At 41.7% G+C, this 23,548-nt stretch overlaps 1 protein-coding gene across 1 annotated transcript in view; it reads left to right on the top strand.

The window, feature by feature from the left end:
* prss56 (serine protease 56) overlaps window positions 1-23,548 on the top strand; it is a 64,754-nt gene that overhangs the window by 4,445 nt on the left and 36,761 nt on the right. Inside the window, exons 3-7 of the mRNA XM_043702383.1 lie at window positions 3,862-4,056; window positions 4,346-4,399; window positions 15,660-15,846; window positions 16,865-16,973; window positions 20,583-20,742. Coding sequence (XP_043558318.1) covers window positions 3,862-4,056; window positions 4,346-4,399; window positions 15,660-15,846; window positions 16,865-16,973; window positions 20,583-20,742 — 705 coding nt within the window. The remainder of the gene's footprint in view (window positions 1-3,861; window positions 4,057-4,345; window positions 4,400-15,659; window positions 15,847-16,864; window positions 16,974-20,582; window positions 20,743-23,548) is intronic.

The following is a 23,548-nucleotide window of genomic DNA, read 5'->3' as shown; positions in this document are numbered from 1 at the left end:
CTCTGTCTGGGAATTCATTCTACATATGAACCACCCTCTGTGTGAAAAAGTTGCCCCCAAGTCCCTATTAAATCTTTCTCCTCTCATCTTAAAAATATACCCCCTCATTTGGAACTCCCCAACCCCAGGGAAAAGACCTTTGCTATTCACCTTATCTATGCCCCTCGTTATTTATAAACCTCTATAAGGTCACCCCTCAACTTGCTACTCTCCAATGAGAAAAGTCCCAGCTTTGGTACAAAATCTAAAATCACATGGGATTGGGGGTGGGCTGGTTAGTTGGATACAGAAGTGGCTTGGTCATAGAAAACAGAGGGTAGCAGTGGAAGGGTGTTTTTCAGAATGGGGACTGGTAACTAGTGGTGTTCCACAGGGATCAGTCTTAGGTCCTCTGTTGTTTGTATTATATATAAATGATCTGAAGAAACATCTGGTTGGTCTGATTAATAAAGTTGCAGATGCCACAAAAATTGATGGAGTTGCTGATAGTGCCGATGATTATGAAAGGATACAACAGGACATAGATTGGCGACTTTAGCGCAGAAATGGCAGATGGAGTTTAATTCAGACAAATGCGAGGTGATGCATTTTGGAGGATCGAACTTAGATGTGAATATATCGTAAATGGCAGAACCCTTAGGAACATTAACGTACAGACATATCTGGGTCTGCAGGTCCACAGTTCCCTATAAGTGGCAACACAGGTGGCCAGTATGATTAAGAAGGCATATAGCGTGCTTGCCTTCATTGATTCCTGATGAAGAACTTTTGCCTGAAACATCGATTTTCCTGTTCCTCAGATGCTGCCTGACCTGCTGTGCTTTTCCAGCATCACTTTAATCTTGATGCTTGCCTTCATTGGTCGGGGCATGGTGTACAAGAGTTGGCAAACCATGTTGCAGCAATATAAAATCTTTGTTAGGCCGCATTTGGAGCATTGTGTGCAGTTTTGGTCACCACACTACCAGCAGTACATAGACATTTAGGGGAGAGAGAGTGCAGGGAAAGTTCACCAGTACGTTGCCTAGTCTCGAGGGCTTTGGCTATGAGGAAAGGTTAAAAAGACTAGGATCATTTTCACTGGAAAGACAGCGACTGGGAGGAGACCTGATAGAGATATACAAAATTATGACAGACATAGATAAAGTGGATAGTCAGAGGCTTTTTCGCAAGATTGAAGTTTCAATTACAAGTGGGCACAGGTTCAAGGTGAATGGGGGAATGTTTAAGGGAGATGTGTGAGGGAAGTTTTTCACGCACAGAGTGGTAGGAGCCTGGAATGCACTGCCAGAAGAGATGGTGAAACAACGCATGGCGACATTTAAGAGGCATCTGGATGGTTACATGAATAGGGAGGGAAGAGTGGGATATAGATCAAATAAGGGCAGAAGGCTTGTTTTTCAGTTTAGTTAGCGCATGATGATTGGCACACTTCCTGTGCTGTATTTCTCTTTTGTTATTTGTTCTTATTCTCCAGCCACTCCTTCTAACTCAAATCCTGGTAACATCCTTGTAAATCTTTTCTGCATCCTCTCCAAATAATATCCTTCCAATAACAGGGCAACCAGAACTGCACACAGCACTCCCGGTCAGAGCAATGAAGGCAAGCATGCTAAATACCTTCTTAACTGCCATGTCTACATGTGACACAAACTTCAAAGAACTATGTACCTGATCCCCCGAGGTCTCTCTGTTCAACAACATTTTCCAGTGCCTTGCCATTTATTGTGTATGTCCTACCATTGTTTGCCTTACCAAAATGTAGCACCTCACATTTATTTAAATGAAACTCCATTTGCCACTCCTTGGCCCATTGGCCCAATTGGTCAAGCCAATTTTGATGTCATCCACAAACTTACTAACCATGCTTCCTATATTCTCAAAAATCATTTGGATAAATGACAAACAGCAGCGGACCCATCACCGTTCCCTCTGGAACGCTGCTGGTTGCAGGCCTCCAGTTTGAAAAACAACTCTCAAGCACCACCCTCTGCCTCCAACTGTCAAGCCAATTGTGTATCCAATCAGCAAGCTCTCCCTGAATCCTATGTGATCTAACTTTACTAACCAGAGTTGAAGAGTGTGGTGCTGGAAAAGCACAGCAATCAGGCAACGTCCAAGGAGCAGGAGGTTCGATGTTTCAAGCATAAGCTTTTCATCAGGAATGAGAGGATGGTCTAAGCGGACTGAGAGATAAATAGGAGAGAGATGGGCTGTGGGGGGGAAGGTAGTTGGGATTGTGATAGTTAGATGAAGGTCGGGGTGAAGGTAATAAGTCGGAGAGGAGGGTGAAGCAGATAGGTAGGAAGGGAGATGGGCAGGTAGAACAGTTCAAGAGGGCAGTGCCGAATTCGAAGATTGGATCTGGGATAAGGTGGGGGGAGGGGAAATGAGGAAACTGGTGCAATCCACATTGATCCCATGTGGTCGGAGAGTCCCAAAACGGAAGATGAGGCATTCTTCCTCTGGGCGTCTGGTGGCTAGAGTATGGCCACCAAAAGTGGGGACTGTGCTTTTCCAGAGCCACATTCTTCGATGCTGATCTCCAGCATCTGCAGTCCTCACTTTCTCCTAACTTTACTAACCGGTCCACCTCATGGAACCTTGTCAAAGGCCTTACTAAAGCCCACGTCAACAATGTCCACCACTCTGCCCTCATCTCTTTTCTTGATCACTTCCTCAAAAAACTCAATCAAGTTTGTGAAACATGATTTCCCATGTACAAAGCTATGCTGACTATCCCTAATGTCTTTGCCTCTCCAAATGCATATAAATTTTGTCTCTCAGAATCTCCTCCAACAACTTACCCACCACTGATGTCAAACTCACCGGTCTATATTTCCCAGGCTTCTCTTTGCAGCCTTTCTTTAATAGAGCCACAGTATTAACGAATATCCAGCCTTGTGGCACCTTAGCCACAGTCATAGATGATACAAATATTTCTGCTAGGGGCCCTGAAATGTCTTCCCTAGCTTCCCACAATGCCCTAGGATGCACTTGATCAGGTTCCAAGAGATTTATCTACTTTTTTTTAAGATCTCCGGCATTACTTATTCTCTTCCCTAAAGGAATGAATTGGATGTGGCTTTATAAAATCAAGCAAGTTTACAATTCTGTTAGTTTCTAAAAAAGAATTCAGATTTTTAAAAATTGAATTCAAATTTCACCATCAGCCATGATGGAATTCAAACTCAGATCCCCAGAACGTTACCCCAGGCTTCTGAGTTAATGGTCCTATGACATTACCACTTATCAACATCTCCCCCTGTATCCTATAGCAGTTTGGTTGGCTCCTAATTTCCTTACCCTGGAAACAGAGATTGTCTTACACAGTAGGGCTTTTAGACACGCCCATGTCTTCGTGTGACTTGTGCACAAGTGGTTTTGGGAACTTTTTAAAGCTGCTGGAGCACCACTCCATTAACATGACTGAAATATCAGTTACAAATGACATTGTGGTCAGGAATAGTGACCGTGGAATTGATATTTAAATCGATACTTCTTTCTCTGCAAAAACCATTTTAACTTCATAACCCTTAACCAAAAGTTTAGGTGGTAGAGACAATTTTCTGATTAGCCAATTTCTGTACAGCATTTAGCAGTGGATTAGCACCATGTTTAAAAGGAGATAATTGCAAGAAATTTCTGATTAAGAACGTAAAACTCTGCATCATATCTACTACATAATAGGCTGAAGAACAGCTTTGACAACATTCTTGAATAATATCAATTTTAATTTGCCTCAGGAGATGGGGCAGGTCAGGTTCACACTCAAGTAAAATCTGTTTTACTGATATTGGTACTTTCAATGTCATCTTCTACCAAATTGGTTCTTGGTTTTTATTTATTTTTTTGTTTCAGGAGTCATGCCTACCTCTGAGCCCAACTGTGAGACTATTTTAAGAGCAAAATTGGCGGAACCTGAGTCTGAGCGTCATTGGGAGCTGAGTAAGGCCTGTTGGTATTATCAGACGTTCTGTCCAAAAGGAGGGTATCGTAAAGTGAGCTGTCTGAAACAGATGGAAGAACGCTGTCATGCCCGGATACTTCTGTGCAGTATGTATGAACTAAAAATGCAGTTTGCACCAGTATCACTATGCCAGGCATTTGGAGGGGTGGTTTGGATCTGCTTGGACATGTATCCCACTTATACTGAGACTTCTCGTACTGACAATAGAAATCAATATTTGTTCAGGTGAATAAACTCTATGTTGCATTTGTGACCATTTCTACACAGATGAGATGATGAGAAAGCAGTTTAAATAAAAGAATACACAATGGTCAGTAAGTACTAGAGACAATCAATATTATAACAAATGTTATAGTGTGACTATTTTTTTTACAGGTCAGACAGACAACATGAAGAGCCTGAATTCCATGTTAAAATCAGAAAGGAAAGGTAAGAATTAAGTTCTGAATATTTGGAATCACAATGCAGGAATAGGTCAGAAGTCACAGCAGATTATAGACCAATCGGGTTATTTAAAATCACAAACTTTCTGAGCACTGCTGCTTCATCAGGTTATGAAGGAACAGCGCTACAAAAGCTTGTGATTTTAAATAAACCTATTTAACTATAACCTGGTGTCATGTGACTTCTGAACCTGTCCACACCAGCAGTCCAACACCAACACCTCCATATTAATGCAGGAATATGGCAGCAATTAATCTTGTAGCCTATTAAATTATACGTCACATTGCAATGGAAATCCTGGTAAAATGGATCTCTGTTTACCTGAAATACCAAAACTTATATCTTTGCCCATATCTTTATTATGTTATTGATCTGAAAAACAATCTATTAAAAATTGCTTAGCATGTAAATGAAGGTACAAATATAATCATAACAAATAGAGAAAGAAACAGCAGCACAATAAAACAATGTTTTCAGTAATAAAAAGCAAATAAATATTCCTCCTCAAAATATGGGAAGTATTAAGCAAAGTCTCAAAACTAATTAGACGTGAATGGTTTCCCTTCACAATTACTCTCCGTGTGATTTAAGTTATAATATCCTGTGGAACATAGCAACTGGAGTAGACCATTCCACTTAAAGATAAAATACTGTGGATGCTAGAAATCTAAAATAAATACAGAGAATGCTGGAGAAATTCAGCAAGGTTTGGCAGCATCTGTGGAGAGTGAAATGGAGTTAGTGTTGTTCCTCATATCACTTCTTCAAAACTGAAAGGTGTTGGAAAATTGTTTTAATAGTTTTGAAAAGGCAGAGAAGGACCAAAAAAAAGACAGTATTGAGGCCCATTACAAAAGACAAAAGCCTGAGTAACAGAGCAGAGAAAGAGATATAAAAAGGGTGTAACTAAAAGTGTGAAAGGGAGAGAATGGCTCCTTGTTACTAAGTGATTAGTAAGAGCATTCCTATCCTTAAGCCTGTTCTGCCACTCATTCAGATCATAGCTGATCTGTATCTTTACTCAACCACTCTGGTCCCCCGCTATACTTCTTTTAGATTAGATTAGATTCCCTACAGTATGGAAACAGGCCCTTCGGCCCAACAAGTCCACATCGACCTTCCGAGGAGTAACCCACCCAGACCAATTCCCCTACCCTATATTTATCCTGACTATGGGCAATTTAGCCAGGCTAATTCACCTAACCTGCACATCTTTGGATTGTGGGAGGAAACCGGAGCACTTGGAGGTAACCCACACAGACACAGGGAGAATGTGCAAACCCTGCACACACAGTCGACCGAGGCGGAATGAAACCTGGGTCCCTGGCGCTGTGAAGCAGCAGTGCTAACCACTGAGCCACCGTGCTGCCCAGAAAGATCAAATTCAGTTTTGAAATTTTCAAATGACCAACCTTCTCTGGGGGAGAGAATCCCATGGCCTTACAGCACTTTTTGGGCAGAAATATTTCATGTTGTGAACCTTAACAACATAACTCTGGTGTTCATATTATGCCATGTTCTGGGTTCTACCACCAGAGGAAGAATTTACTCTCTATTTGCTCCATTAATTTCTTTTTTCATCTTAATCACTTTAATTCGATCACCTTTTATTCTTTTATATTCAAGGGAATAAGAATATTGTCCATGAAAAATGTCTCCATAATTTTATTCTTTTAGGCCCAGTATAATGCTGTTGAACCTATGCTACTTTCCCTCAAGAGCCGAAGCAGGTTTTCCAGAACTGAACTCAGTTCTGCAGATAATATCCAACTGGAGCTTTGTGCAATTAACATTATACCACCTCATTGCATTCCAGACCCATGAGATAAACATCAACATTAGTCATTTCAATTATTTACTACCTCTCTCCACTGATCGCCTCACAGCCAGCCATCTAAGATAATAATTAGGTTAGTTACTAATGTTGCATTGTAAAGAAAAATCACCAAATTAATCCAGCAATTAACATGTTCAATTTAAAGCTGCATCTAAGCAATATGAGAATTTGAAATGTTGCCAGGAGAACGCTGTCAGACAGCAAAGCAGGCAGTTAGGGAGGTGTGATTGCAAATGACCTTTTACATATCGAGGCATTTACTCCAACAAGATTTATTAAAAAAAGAGATTATTGTGATCCACCAAAGAACATCTGTCTTTCATAAGATCTTACAATAAACAATTGCAGACTATTTCTTTATAATAGAGACAAGATTCAAATTTCTTAAAGGTAGAATGAAATAAAAATAGCACACATACTCAGACTAGGACAGCCATAATCTGTGATTACACAGTAGCTGAGTCTTACCAGAGTGTCAATGTTGGTGGGTTTCATGAAGAGTTTCTTTCACAAGGCTCAGCAAATTCTTTCACACTACCTTCCTAAACTCATCTCATTACCTCAATGGTGCTTCACTTGTATTCTACTACTTACTGTGGCCACGTGTTTTTGCCACTGACAGGATATTCCAGGATCTCTTGCACTAATGCCATCTTTAAACCTCAGCTGTTACCTGGTCAGATGTTGGCAGTCCAGAGGTACCATTCATTGTGCACATGGTGGGAGAATGACCACAAGCCAATGCTTCCTCAGGGCACAGTGGTAGCACAGTTGACTCTTTGTTGCACATACAAGTGCACATTCATACTTCTATTGCTATTTAGGAACCAAGTGGCACAGCCTACCTGTACTTAGCCTGATCCCATTTTATAGCCATGTCTACATCGTCTTGTGGCCTCAGAGCAGTATCCCTATCTTTGGGATAGAAATCCCTGGTTCAAATCCCAACTGCTCCAGAAGTATGTTATACCATCCATGACAAGGTTGTAAAAATGTCTACAATCGTGACTAAGTTAGTGTTACCCTTTCCTGATGTCCAGTGAAGCCCAGCACCTTCTCATTTCTCAATGTGGGACCATCATATGCTGAAAAAGTTCAAAACGTTCACTTTTATTCAGGTAGAAGATGATGTTCCTACTGCACAGTGTCCTTACCTTCCTCCATGGAAGGCTGCTACCAGTCTCCCAGTCCGTCCACTTCTATCATACCCCCACGTAGCCTGCTCCAGTTGTAAACAGCCCAGCATGCTGTCTGGGTTGTGCTGTCAGCATTCACATCACACAGAAATGACAAATTAACATATTCCAATAGTGAGACATGCAGCACTTCAACAAGGAGTACCATGCAAAGCGTTTTCATGGAACTTTGACATAGGACCTTACTTTGCTGAATGCAGCATTATTTATGTCATAGGATATTGTGAACGGACATTGTCAGTGTTGTATGAGTAATGACACATTCTCCTCCCAGCCTCACGTCACTCAAGAAAGGCATCATTGCATATAAGGGCAGGTTGGCAAATACTACGACTCAATTTGAGAGGAAATCAAAGTTAAAAATGACACAACACCAGGTTATAGTCCAATGGGTTTAATTGGAAGCACTAGCTTTCGGAGCACTGCTCCTTCATCAGGTGTTTGTGGAGTACAAAATTGTAAGACACAGAATTTATAGCTAACATTTACCGTCTCCAAATCATGAGAGGAAATCAGTTCTGTGCCCCTGTGCAGCCTATGAGAGTTTTGCATTATGGTCCTCAAATATCTGTGATTATTTCACAGAGATGACTAGCTGCAATACCAATGAAATGGTCAAGATAGCTTGTGTGCAGCATTTACACCCCATAGGGACACTGTTTGCATTTCCCTTACAGGGTGCAATGCTTTCACCGTGTTCTGTGCGAGTAATTGATGTAATTGTCCCTTGAAGCTACCTGGCTTTGCGTCCGCTGTAAAATGCAAGACAAGTCAGAACAATTGTGGGCACTTAAGGCCTGACTGAGAGGGCAAAGTGCAAAAAGGCAAGACAGGGCAAGGCAGGAATTCTGTGAGCATCAAAGTAGGCACAAAGAGAGTGAGCAGTAAGGGAGCTGATGAACACTTCTGAGGTGCACCCTGGTCATAGAGTCATACAGCTGCACAGCATGGAAAGTCTCCACACCAACCAGATATCCTAAATTAATCTAAATCACCAGCATTGGCTCTTATCCCTCTAAACCCTTCCTATTCATAAACTCACCCAGATCCCTTTTAAATGTTGTAACTGTACCAGCCTTTGCCACTTCCTCTGGCAGCTCATTCCATATTTGCAACAAAATCCTCTTCATGAACAAATTGCCCCCTAAGTCCCTTTCAAATCTTTCCCCTCTCACATTAAAACTATGCCCTCTAGGTTTGGACACTACTAGCCTGGGAAAAAGACCTTGGCTATTACCCCTCTCTATGCCCCTCATGACTTTATAAACTTCTAAAAGGTCACCCCCTCAGCTTCCGATGCTCCAGGGAAAATAGCTCAGTCTATTCAGCCTCTCCCTATAGCTCAATTCCTCCAACCGAATCCATGTAGAGGGTGCCCTGGCACACACATCGCATTGAACCATGCTGGTGTTTTCCAAAGTGCAACATTGAAGTGCAGAACTGTATTGTATGTTGGTTGGATCCGTGACTTAATGATGCAGTGAGGCTGAACAAGCTGAATGGCAAAGTCTATGGATGGTAGTAAAGAGTTAAAAATCACACAACACCAGGTTATAATCCAACAGGTTTAATTGGAAGCACACTAGCTTTCGGAGCAACGCTCCTTCATCAGGTGATAGTGGAGGGCTCGATCGTAGAGTGTGTGTGTGTGTAGGAATATCTGTGTGTGTGTGTGTAGTGCAATGGTGATCACCTGTAATGTGACATGAACCCAAGGTCCCGGTTGAGGCCCTCCCTATGGGTACCGAACTTAGCTATCAGCCTCTGCTCGGCCACTTTTCTCTGCTGCCTGTGCCGAAGTCCACCTTGAAGGATGGTCACCTGAAGGTCTGAGGCTGAATGTCCTGGACCACTGAAGTGTTCCCCAACTGGGAGGGAACCCTCCTGTCTGTTGATTGTTGTGTGGTGCCCATTCATCCGTTGTCGTAGCCTTTGCTCGGTTTCCCCAATGTACCATGTCTCCGGGCATCCTTGCCTGCAACGTATAAGATAGACAACGTTGGCTGAGTCACATGAGTACCTACCATGTACAAGGTGGGAGGGTTCCCAAGCTTAATAGTCGTATCTATGTCCACAATCTGATACGTCTTGCAGCGTCCACCATGACAGGGTTGTATGGAGTTGTCCTGAGAACCGGGCAGTTTGCTACGAACAATGATCTGTTTGAGGTTTGGCGGTTGTTTAAAGGCAAGTAGTGGAGGTGTGGGTAAGGTCTTGGTGAGGTGCTCATCCTCATTGATAATGTGTTGCAGGTCACGAAGAACATGGCATAATTTTTCAGCCCCTGGGAAGTACTGAACAACGAAGGGTACCCTGTCAGTTGCAGCACGTGTCTGTCTCCTGAGGAGGTCATTACGGTTCCTTGCTGTGGCACGTCGGAACTGGCGGTCGATGAGTTGAGCATCGTACCCCGTTCTTGTGAGGATATCCAGGTGTACTTCCAGGTGTCCGTCATGTTCCTCCTCATCTGAGCAGATCCGGTGTATGCGTAGGGCTTGTCCATAGGGAATGGCTGTTTTAATATGTTTTGGGTGGAAGCTGGAGAAGTATAGCATTGTGAGGTTGTCTGTGGATTTGCGGTAGAATGTGGTGCTGAGGTGTGTCCATCCTTGATGGAGACGCATGTGTCCAAGAATGAGACAGATAGTCATGAGTAGTCTATGGTGAGTTTGATGGTGGGAGGAAACTTGTTGATGCCACTGTGTAGTTTTATTAGTGACTCCTCGCCATGGGTCCAGAGGAAGAAAATGTCGTCAATGTACCTGGTGTACAATGTTGGTTGGAGATCCTGCAGAGAGAAGAAGTCTTGTTTGAACCTGTGCATAAAAATGTTGGCACAGGGATCTGTAGAGGAGCGACCAAAGAAGGTGTCAACATGGACCCCACTGGAGGGCCACTGCCCTGGGCTTGACATGTATGCTCAAACTGTCAGGCAATATATAAATGCTAGAATCATCAGCCGTACCCACAAAGTAGAGCAAAACATCACCCGTTCACAACGCAATGCCACCCAGGCTCTCAAAACCAATCACAACATTGTCATCAAACCAGCAGACAAAGGAGGAGCCACTGTCATTCAGAATAGAACAGATTACTGCAAGGAAGTGTACCGACAACTGAACAACCAGGAACACTACAGGCAACTACCAGCTAATCCGACCAAAGAGCACACCCGAGAATTAAACACACTGATCAGAACTTTGGATCCAGTCCTTCAGAGTTCCCTACGTGCCGCGACTTCTACTGCCTTCCAAAGGTACATAAAGCCAACACAACGGGACATTCCATTGTGTCGGGCAATGGGACCCTATGTGAGAATCTCTCCGGCTATGTGGAAGGCATCTTGAAACCTATTGTACAGGGGATCTCCAGCTTCTGTCACGACACTATGGATTTCTTACAGAAACTCAGCACCCACGGATCAGTCGAACCGGGAACATTCCTCGTCACAATGGACGTTTCCGCACTCTACACCAGCATCCCCCACAATGATGGCATCGCAGCAACAGCCTCAGTACTCAACACCAACAACTGTCAGTCTCCAAACACTATCCTACAACTCATCCGCTTTATCCTTGATCACAACGTCTTCACCTTTGACAACCAGTTCTTCAGCCAGACACACGGAACAGCCATGGGGACCAGATTTGCACCCCATATGCCAACATTTTCATGCACAGGTTCGAACAAGACTTCTTCTCTATTCAGGATCTCCAACCAACATTGTACACCAGGTATATTGACGACATTTTCTTCCTCTGGACCAATGGCGAGGAGTCACTGATAAAACTACACAGTGACATCAACAAGTTTCCTCTCACCATCAAACTCATCATGGACTACTCATGACTATCTGTCTCATTCTTGGACACATGCGTCTCCATCAAGGATGGACACCTCAGCACCACACTCTACCGTAAACCCACAGACAACCTCACAATGCTATACTTCTCCAGCTTCCACCCAAAACATATTAAAACAGCCATCCCCTATGGACAAGCCCTACGCATACACCGGATCTGCTCAGATGAGGAGGAATGTGACGGACACCTGGAAGTACACCTGGATACCCTCACAAGAACGGGGTACGATGCTCAACTCATCGACCGCCAGTTCCGACGTGCCACAGCAAGGAACCGTAATGACCTCCTCAGGAGACAGACACATGCTGCAACTAACAGGGTACCCTTCGTTGTTCAGTACTTCCCAGGGGCTGAAAAATTACGCCATGTTCTTCGTGACCTGCAACACATTATCAATGAGGATGAGCACCTCACCAAGACCTTTCCCACACCTCCACCACTTGCCTTTAAACAACCGCCAAACCTCAAACAGATCATTGTTCGTAGCAAACTGCCCGGCTCTCAGGACAACTCCATACAACCCTGTCATGGTGGATGCTGCAAGACGTTTCAGATTGTGGACATAGATACCACTAATACGCGTGGGAACACCTCCCACCTTGTACATGGTAGGTACTCATGTGACTCAGCCAACGTTGTCTATCTTATACGTTGCAGGCAGGGATGCCCGGAGGCATGGTACTTTGTGGAAACCAAGCAAAGGCTACGACAACGGATGAATGGGCACCGCACAACAATCAACAGACAGGAGGGTTCCCTTCCAGTTGGGGAACACTTCAGTGGTCCAGGACATTCAGCCTCAGACCTTCGGGTGACCATCCTTCAAGGTGGACTTCAGGACAGGCAGCAGAGAAAAGTGGCCTAGCAGAGGCTGATAGCTAAGTTCGGTACCCATAGGGAGGGCCTCAACCGGGACCTTGGGTTCATGTCACATTACAGGTGATCACCATTGCACTATACACGCACACAGATATTCCTACACACACACACTCTCACATACACACGGACACAGGTACACACAGACACGCACACAGACATCCACACACACCCTTATAGACACACACACTCCCACACTCACACATGCACCCCCTCACAGACTTAAGACACTCTGCACTCACTACACACACACACACACACACTTTCTCACACTCACAACCCCCACCCCAGACAGACAGACACACACACACACACACAGACAAAGACCCACATGCACACATATATTTTGTGGGGTGAATTTGTACTTGCAGAGTTACATTTACTTTGCTCAAAAACTGCATGCATTCATGTAGAACTCTGAGCTCAAAAACTGCATGAATTTATGTAAAACTCTGTTATCTCACTTTTTAGATTAGAATCAATCTAAACATCCTGGCGTAGTCAGAGAACACAGGGGGCCAACACCTTCAACATATTGTCTAGCTATCACCATTGTTAACAGCTAACCGGAGAATGCAACTTATAAAAAAAAGGTTTTGTGATTTACACATGAAAGAAGTGAAACTATCACTGTATTCTAACAGATGAAAGGCTCAACAGACAATCAATTTTTCAATGTATAATTTCAGTTACATCACACTGTAAATTTTTGCTATAAATTCTGTGTGTTAGGATTGAGCCCTCCACTATCCCCTGATGAAGGAGCGTAGCTCCGAAAGCTAGTGTGCTTCCAATTAAACTTGTTGGTCTATAACTTGGTGTTGTGTGATTTTTAACTTTGTACACCCCAGTCCAACACCGGCATCTCCAAATCATGGATGGTAGTTTATGCAATCATTGCCCTAGGACCATGCCTTGAGATGCTGATGTCTGGTGTCCAGGATGGATATCGGGGAAGCAAGTGGTGAGCTGGATTTGCCAAGTAACTGCTCCGACTTTTATGTTGGGAACTGTTGCCTTTTAATTTCTATCTGGTGGGTGGGAGGATGAGAAACTGCATATTAATGAGGTGAGATTAGATAATAATGAGAGTTTAATACATGCTAATACATGCAAATATGCCTCTCACTGCTCACTAACGGAAAATCTCATCTGGCTGTTGAATCATCTTACCAAGAAATTACACTAAACTGTGACATAGTTTTTGGAATATCTAGTATTTTCACGAGTGGATTGGAAGATTGTGTGTCCATTTAAAATAGAATTATCAGGCTATGAATATCTTTAATTGCTACTAATTCTATGATACATACTCATAAGTATAATGTAATCTAGAATTGATTCTTATTATAAATATTCATAAGCAAACATTAAAACACACTTAAATCCTCAACAACCCACAAATAGATAACAATATCCTAGAATTCTTAAGTTAGGATTCTGTGTGCTGATAATGTTTAAATTAAGCAAGTTGGTTTCAGCTATAATATCCTATTAATATTGTTAGTCTGAAAACTCTTCAGGAGAGAAGGACTGTTACAGGGCCCGTACTAAAAACAACAAATGCTGGAGATCATAGCAGGTGATCATAGCATCCATAGAGAGAGAGAGAGGAAGCTAAAGTTTTGAGTCTAGATGACTCTGTGTCAGAGCTGAAGTTAAACGTGGAGACAGCAGCATTTATGCTATAGTTAGGGGTTTGGAGTGGGCGTAGAGTGCTGGGGAGAGAGGATGTTGATAGTTTAGATTAATGTGATCAGAATGTGAGAATAACAGAACAATGGTGTGTCAAATTGCCAGACTTGAAAGAACAGACAGTCCTACTCATTTGGGGGAGGGGAGAGAAGACATGGTGACAAATAATGTAACGAGTAAAGCTAAAAGAAAGGGAAGAAATGGGAGTTGGTTCACAATTTGTAGATGCTGAACTCAATATTAAGTCCAGTAGGCTATAAAGTGACCACTTTGCAGAACACCTCCTGCCTGTGCACAATCATGACCCTGAACTTCCCGTAGCCGGTCATTTTAACACAGAGTGGGCTCACATGCCCACTGAGGAAAAAGGGTTACATCCAAAACGTCAATGTCTCCACCTCCTGATGCTGCCTGGCTTGCTGTGTACTTCCAGCCTCCTGCTTGTCGACTTTGGATTTTAGCATCTGCAGTTTTTTTGTTTCTTTACTTGTCTGTCCTCAGTATGCTAGTGTTCCAGTGAATCACAGCACAAACTGGAGGAACAGCATCTCATCTTCAAATTAGGCACTTTATAGTTTTCTCAACTTAATATTGAGTTCAGCACCTACAAATTCTGAACCAACTCCCACTTCTTCCCTTTCTTTTAGCTTTTAGGGGACACACACACCAACCAACCCCACCGCCCCATGGCCAAACACTTCAACTCGCCCTCCCACTCTGCCGAGGACATGCAGGTCCTGGGTGTCCTCCATCGCCACTCCCTCACCACCCGACACCTGGAGGAAGAACGCCTCATCTTCCATCTCGGAACACTTCCACCCCAGGGCATCAATTTGGACTTCACCAGTTTCCTAATTTCCTCTCCCTCCACCTTACCCCAGTTCCAACCTTCCAGCTCAGCACTGTCCTCATGACCTATCCCATCTGTCCATCTTCCTTCTCACCTATCTGCACCACCCTCCCCTCCTACCTATCACCTTTACCCCCACCTCCATCCACCTATTGCACTCTCAGTTACCTTCCCCCTAACCCACCCCCTCCCATTTATCTCTCCACCCCTGAGGCTCCCAGCCTCATTCCTGAAGAAGGGCTTTTGCCCGAAACATTGATTCTCCTGCTCCTCAGATGCTGCCTGACCTGCTTTGCTTTTCTAGCACCACCCTCTTGACTCTAATCTCTATCATCTGCAGTTTTCACTTTCGCTTGTCTGTTCTTTCAAGTCTAGCAGTTAGACACACCATTGTCTGCCATTCTCGCATTCCGATCACTTAATCTGAATTATCAACATCTTTTCTCCCCCAGCACTATATACCCCACCCCCGCCCACTAAATGTATCAAAAATGCTGTCCCCTATACACTTCACTTCAGCTCTTATGCAGTCCTCTGTACTCGAAATATTAGCTCGCTCGCTCTCCATGGATGCTGTCTGACTTGCTGTGATCTCCAGCATTTGTTGTTTTCAGTACAGATTCCTGCATCGGCAGTAATTTGCACCTGCTGCAGGACCCATTCACTTAGTTTCCTTAATGATCCAAAGTGTCTCTGTTGATGTTATAAGATGACAATAGCTTCAACTGGATGCATTTACCTCACTATGGTGTAAAGATAACAAAACCATTAACAACATGAAACCAGCATATAAAAATGGGTTTCCATAATCTATGGGAGGAAGTAAGCTACACTGTTGGGCTTTTTTAGGTGAGGTGGGGTTGGGGTAATTTTTGTATTAGGATGCAGCATGTTTGATATGTTTATGGAAGTATTCTCTTCCTTTCAGTCACTTGTGGTCAGAAAGCAACGACGACTAATCACACTGTTGCCATGGGGAGGATTGTTGGTGGGAACAGAGCAGCTCCTGGGAGCTGGCCATGGCTGGTATTGTTAAAACTGAATGGGAATGTGATGTGTGGAGGCGTGTTGGTGCAGCATTCATGGATTATTACAGCAGCACATTGCTTCACAGGGTGAGATTGTTACTAATGCTATTGAGAACAACCAGAAATAAATTTAATATGAATCAAAAGCTGATAAAGAACTATTATTTATTGATATCCTTGTAACTTTGTAAGTTGATTAATGTCATTTACCAGTTTACTGACATTAGCAAGTTTACATGGGGAGATGGTCTGGCCGGTACAGGTACCTGTCCAATGGAAATTTCCGAGGATACTTACCCATCCTGGAGTCCCCAGGAGTTGACCTGGTCCTAGCTTAAACTGCTGTGTTCAACAAGCAACAAGAACCCACACAAAGCCAACAGGGATCCTTTTTAACATATGCACGTGAAAGAAATGTGACCCCACTGCTGTTTTACTCGGAGCCATGAATGAGATGGGACAATAAATTACCTACCAGGCCAACCCAACAAACAAGTAGATTAGGAATCAAAAAGACAAGTTTACACTTTTTTAAGCTATCCTGCTATGGATACATAATAAATATTGTGGCTCCCAAGGCACAATGTCTCCATGTTTTTCTTGTCATAGGACATCTTTGTCATGACAGATCAATCTTAGAGGGCAGTCTCTGGAATACATCAGTTGCTTCTTGTTGATCTTGCATGTGGCGTCTAAATGAGTCCTGAGATTTAGAGAATATTTAATGTCTGAACATTCATATCTCATTGTGGTAGACACTTCCCAAGGTTAACAACCCACTGATATCCCCACATCACAGTTCTAACCTGCTGTCTCCTTATCCCCTGACTATGCCCTTTGCTCTCGACTCTCCAGCAAGGTAAAGTGCCTTAGTATCTATATTGTCAACCCCTCTAGGAAGGCCATATATTTCCATAAGGGCATTTCTCCTTTTCTTAAACTACAGCAAAAAGAGCTCTATTCTGTTCAATAAGGTATATATCCATTTGTCCTATGATATCTCCAAACTTAATAAATTCTCCATTGTCTGTAAAGTAGTTTGGGATTCCCAAGATTGTGAAAGGTGCAACATAAATGCAAGTCTTTTGTTTGCTTTTTCATTCAGGAACAGAAATGAGAATTACTGGCAAGTAGTCATTGGTGAATATGACTTGAAAAAGCAAGATACTGAGGAAAAAATTTTGCAAATCAACCGGATTATCACACACCCCAAGGTAAAGTGGTTCATTCAAAGTTTGCACCCTGAATTTTATTGACTTGAACATTAATTCAATATTTGGTGGGAAAGCCTCTAGTCAGATATGGGGAAGAGTTATAGGTAATTGGGAATTGCAGGATTGCTTTTGGAAATGCAGGTTCTGTGTCACTAATTTGGTTGAATATTTTGGAACCTTCATTAAGTTGTCAAATGATTGTAGCCCTACATCTGTCTTTACTTCCAAAATGTATTTGATAAAGCGGCCTATACGAGGCTATTAAGGTGAAATTTCAGCTGGAGAAATTAATGGGCAGAGTTTCTTTCTGCTGGATAGGTTGTATTCTGGTAGTCAGAAGACACAGAGCTATGAAAGCAGATTTGCAAATCTGGCCTCTTAGTGTCATAGAGTCATAGAGACACACAGTACGGAAACAGACCCTTCGGTCCAACTTGTCCATGCCAACCAGATATCCCAACTTAATCTAGTCCCACTTGCCAGTACCCGGCCCATATCCTTCCAAACCCTTCCTATTCATATATCCATCTAGGTGCCTTTTAAATGTTGCAATTGTACCAGCCTCTACCACTTCATTTGGCAGCTTATTCCACACATGCACCACCCTCTGCATGAAAAAGTTGCCCCTTAGGTCTCTTTTATATCCTTTCCCTCTTACCCTAAACTTATGCCCTCTAGTTTGGACTCCCCCACCCCAGGGAAAAGCCCTTGTCCATTTATCCTATCCACTCGAGGATCCCTGAGTTTTTGACTGTAAAGAAAGTGACCAATCTGACCAATTTAATGGAAACTTTCAGTTGCTAATTAAGTTAAAAGGAATTGGGGAAATAAAATGCACTGCATGTAGAATTTGAATTAGTGATAAGATGTTAAAAGAAAACACTATAAAGAAAAGCATGGCACAATTAGGGATCTTTGAGGCTTTATTCCAAGAGAAACAACATTATCAAAGTGATGGTGCTTGATTTGTGGACATGTAATGAACAAGAAAAGCCTTTGTCATTGCCAAGCATGCATACTATAAGTTTTAAATAGCAACACATTATATACACAGAGAGAGGAAGATCAGCCATCTTAGTACAAAAAAGGCCCTTTGAAAAGTTGAGAAGAAGACTTTGCAAAATAATTACACTATGTGTGTATGTTTCTTTTTAAGTCTTATTTGATTGACTACCCATATGTTAATGATGTGCATTAAACATTATCAATATATTTTGAGTAGAATATTTACAACTATCACTGATTGACTATATCACTACCATTCAGTATCAAGAGAATACAACATAAGGCTGCTGAACAGGATACAGAAATGAGGATTAGGTAGGTAAAAGCAATGCACTCACAACCAGTGTCTCCCAGCTGTTTGAAAAGTGGGCTTTAGAATTTAGGCCCATAATTGTTAAAAGTATTCCCATTGCACAAAATAAAGTTCTCCATGATTACAATTTATAGAACAACAAACCTGGGGAAACTTAATGGACTCAAAGCCAGCAAATCCCCAGGACCTCAGGCCCTTTACCCTAGGTTTCTATAAGTGGTGGATGCTAAGATAGTGGACGCACTAGCAATGATTTCCAAAAGTCCTTAGATTCTGGAGCACTTCCAGCAGATTACAAGTTAGTAAAAGTAATACCACTGTTCAAAGACAGAAAGGAACTATGGGCCCCTTACCACTGATGTCAATCATTGGGAATGTGTTGGAATTTGATGTCTTAACAATACACTTAGAAGAGCATACTTTATTTAAAATAAGTCAACATGGTTTTATGGTAGAGAAATCAGTTTGACAAGTTTATTAGTTTTGCGAGGATGTAACCAGTAAGATAAAGGGGAACCAATAGATGTAGCAAATGTGGACTTTCAGAAGGCATTTGATGAGGTACCACACAAAATATTAATACTCAGGGTAAGGTTTGTGGAGTTGGGAGTTATCCATGAATAGAGGATTGTTCACAAACAGGAAATAGAAAGTAGAGATAAATGGGGCATTTTCAAGTTGGGAGCTTGTGACCAATGGAGTGCTGTATGGATTGGGGCTGAGGCCTTGTTAAATCTATATTAAATGCTTAAACTAAGAGATGGAGAGTGATGTAATAATGATACAAAGCTAAGTGGAGGCACAAGCTGTGTGAAGGGCACAAAAAATAACAATTTAAATAGGTGGATATAAGACAGATGGAATAAAATGTGGGAACATGTAAAGCTATCCACTTTGGTCTCAAAACAAGAAAAGTGATTTTTAAAAACCTGAACTTGTAAATGCTGATTTTCAGATAGAGTTAGATGTAACTCAGACAAGGAATCAAAGAATTGGCCTTTATTAAGAGGGAATTGCAATGCAAGAATAGAAAGTCTTTTCAGAATGACACAAAGGTTTGCTGAGACCATTACCTGAAAACTGTGTGCAGTTTTGCTGTCCATAACGAAAGGAGGAATAACTTGTACCAGAGGCAGTGCAGCAAAGGCTCAACAAATTGGTTCTTAGGATGTGACAGTTGTCCTATGATGAAAGGTTCAGTAAATTTGGTTGTTATTCTCTAGGGTTTAGAAGAGTAAAAGGTGATCTTATGAAGCAACTTGACAGGACAGGTATCAAACCAGGGGGCCAATCATTGAGGAATGATATAAGAGAAAGTTTCTTCACTGGAAAGGATGCAAATCTTTTTGAATCTGTACTCAAGCAAATTGAATGCTTCATTACAAATATATCGAAGGCTAATAAAGACAGCTTTCTGGTCTCATTGGGAATCAAGAGATATGGGCAATAGGGAGAAAACTGGAGTTAAATCTCAAAATCATCCATGTTCTTATTGATTGGCTGAACAAGCTAAATGAGATGTCTGGTCTTCCCTGCACCTTTTTCTCATGTTGTTACTTTCTCATATTCTCATAAAAGGTCTAGGATGGCATATCTGAATTGGAATTTAAAAATGAAAGTAAGTTTGGACTTTTCATGACTGTTCAACCCATTCACATTGAGGTGACATATATGAGCGGAGCATAGATACTCACCAGCGAAACTTGCTTTGAAAACATTATATTGACTGTCCTTGATTATTCCCAGCAACTTGAAATGTTCACTCATTATCCATCACACATAATAATAACCACATCATATTCTCTGTTATCTATGACTTTCTGAAAAATAAATGTAGTAATCTTCACATCAAAAGGTTTCCTAATTCATTGAACTCAACAACTGTGTATTGCTGTGCACCATATCGTTCAAGTTTGATGTTTTACATATTGAAAAATGTCTTCTACATCTTCACAGCCCATTAACAAATAACTTATATGGAACATTAATTGAAGTCAATTAGATTTCTGACTTCACCAATTATCTTGCTTTGAAAATTCTAAAGCATTCCAGAGATGTCAGGGCATAGACATGCCAGCCAGGAGGGTAATTTTCAAAGCATACCTGCTCCCATGTTTTCTCCCATTGGCCAATTAAAACTCCTTTCACAATGTCTGGATTAAGGTTAATAGCATTAAAGCTAACTCAGAATGTGAGGAAACAGTTCACGTTCATGGAAAATGCTGAATTCAGAGTGAGATTCACCACAAATATTCAATGTATCTACCTTGTTATATGTTTATTTATTCTAGTTTAATCAAAGGACATTCAACAATGACATTGCCCTCCTGGAACTGACAGAACCTATAACCATATCAGAGCATGTGAACTTTGTGTGTTTGCCAGAAAGTGTTGGAGAGCTTCCTCCTGGGACAATGTGTTACATTGCTGGCTGGGGGTCACTTTATGAAGGTAAGATGGAATTGTTGACAGACTGTTTTTGGTTTAATTCTCATAATATTCACTGCTGGAAAATGGGATTAGTGTAGTCTGACTTTTGTAGAACAGCACAGACGCAATGACCCAAATGGCCTCCTTTTGCCATGTAGACATCTAAGGACTTACGAGTTTATTCTTCTTGTGCTGTACTGATTTAACAATTTCATTTAATAACATATTTGCTGTGTTCATTGTTATTTCAAAGTCATTATGTTAAGCACTGAAATTACAAATACCACTGGATCTGTTCAAATGTTTATTCTTAGTTATCGCAATCCCATTCATGTAGTACCTACATCAGTCATTTGTTTGTCATTGTGAAAGGACATTTTTCATATTAATTTTTATCCACAATGGCTGCACCCACTTACAAATCATACTTTTGCTGCATCAAAAATTATTGTTGAAAATAAAAGTTCATGGTGTTGAAGGCAACAAATTGGCTTGAGGCTGGCAAGCAGGAAACAAAGAGTAGGTGTAAATGGGTCATTTTATAGTTGGCAAGATATAACAAGTGGGTGCTGCAAGGATCCATGCTGTGGCCTCAGCTCTTTAGAATTTACATAAACAATTTGGATGAAGATACTGAAGGTGAAGTTGTTAAATTCTCTAAATATCTAAAAATAAATAGAAAAGTAAGTTGTGCAGAAGATATAAGGATACTACAACAGGATTTGCGAGGTCATGTGAGTAGGTAAAGATCTGGCAAATGAAATATAATGTGATAAAATGTGAAATTATCCATTTTGACGAGAAGAATAAAAAAGAAGTGTATTATCAACATAGAGAGAGATTGCATAGCTCTGGGATGTAAAAGGTTCTGGATTTCCTCGTGCATAAATTACAAAGGGCTAGCGTGCAGATACAGAAAGTAATTAGGACATCTAACAGAATGTTATTATTTATTGCAAATGAAACTGAATACAAAATTAGGGAGGTCATGCTAAGTGTGAGGTGATTCACTTTGGTAAGAGTAACAAAAAGATAGGGTACTGGGCTAATGGTCGGATACTTGGTAGTGTGGATGAGCAGAGGAATCTTGGTGTCCATGTACACAGATCTTTGAAAGTTGCCACCCAGGTAAATAGTGCGGTGAAGAAGGCATATGGCATACTGGCTTTTATTGGTAGAGAAATTGAGTTCCGGAGTCCTGAGATCATGTTGCAGTTGTATAAGACTCTGGTGCGGCTGCATCTGGAGTATTGTGTGCAGTTTTAATCGTAATACTATAGGAAGGATGTGGAGGCACTGGAATGGGTGCAGAGGAGGTTTACCAGGATGTTGCCTGGTATGGTAGGAAGATCGTATGAGGAAAGGCTGAGGCACTTGGGTTGTTTTCATTGGAGAAAAGAAGGTTTAGGGGTGACTTGATAGAGGTGTACAAGATGATTAGGGGTTTAGATAGGGTTGACCGTGAGAACCTTTTTCCACGTATGGAGTCAGCTATTACGAGGGGGCATAGCTTTAAATTAAGTGGTGGAAGGTATAGGACAGATGTTAGGGGTAGGTTCTTTACTCAGCGAATCGTGAGTTCATGGAATGCCCTGCCAGTAGCAGTGGTGGACACTCCCTCTTTATGGGCATTTAAGCGGGCATTGGATAGGCATATGGAGGATAGTGGGCTAGTGTAGGTTAGGTGGGCTTGGATCGGCGCAACATCGAGGGCCAAAGGGCCTGTACTGCGCTGTATTCTTCTATGTTCTATGTTCTATGTTCTATGCTTTAATTGTACAGGGCTTTGTGAGACCACATCTTAAGCACTGTGTAAAATATTATCACCTTATTTAAAAATGGATGGAAATGCATTAGAAACAGTTCAGAGAAGATTTATTGGAGTAAGGCTGGGAAGGCAGGTTGTCTTATGAGGAAAGACTGAAGAGGCTGGGCTTGTATCAATTAGATTTTAGAAGACTTGAATGAAACATAAGATCTTGAGAAGCTTGACAAGATGCTTATGGAAAGGATGTCTTGTTTTGGGGGAGAGTCTAGAACTAAAGGTTACTGTTATAATATAAAGCGTCACACATTTAAGATAGATTAGGACATAAGTCTACCTTTGGAGCTTTATTCCTCAAAAGGCAGTATAAGCAGAGTCTGTGGATATATTTTAGGCTGAGGTAGATAAATGTTTATTAAGCAATGAATGACAGGTTGTTATAAGTAGACAGGAATATGGAGGCTTTTGCCTGAAACGTCAATTTTCCTGCTCCTCGGATACTGCCTGACCTGCTGTGCTTTTCCAGCACCACTCTAATCTAGACTCTGGTTTCCAGCATCTGCAGGCTTTGTTTTTAACTAGGAATATGGAGTAATCAGATCAGTCGTAATCTTATTGAATAGCAGAACAGGGTCAAGGAGCTGACTGGCCTACAGCTTCCCCTGGTTCAAATGTTTATATGTTTATAAGTGCTGTAAGGATTTGTACATTATAACATAATTTTGAGAGTGGTATTCAAATAAAGACTGTTGATCTGCTTTCTGCCCCCTTCCTCATTTTTTCCTCCTATATGTCAGTTGTAGTGTAACTTTGAACGCCCGCCTTCCTCCTTCTCCCAACCCACTTACTCTTTGGAAATATTTGTTTGCTTAAATGTGTGTTCTGATTTACAAAAATATGTGAATCATTGACATCATTGAAGCTAGTTATATATTAAAAGTGCCATGAACTGAAGGAAAATTTCTGAAAAAAACATTGCCAACACTTTTTGTCACATACTCTTCAGAATGCATGCAAGAATGCATTGGGCGGCACGGTGGCACAGTGGTTAGCACTGCTGCC

The sequence above is a fragment of the Chiloscyllium plagiosum genome, chromosome 13, assembly GCF_004010195.1.
Source record: "Chiloscyllium plagiosum isolate BGI_BamShark_2017 chromosome 13, ASM401019v2, whole genome shotgun sequence".
Classification (NCBI taxonomy): Eukaryota; Metazoa; Chordata; class Chondrichthyes; order Orectolobiformes; family Hemiscylliidae; genus Chiloscyllium; species Chiloscyllium plagiosum.
Note: the sequence above shows the minus strand (reverse complement) of the source record. Positions and strands in the feature narration are given on the sequence as shown.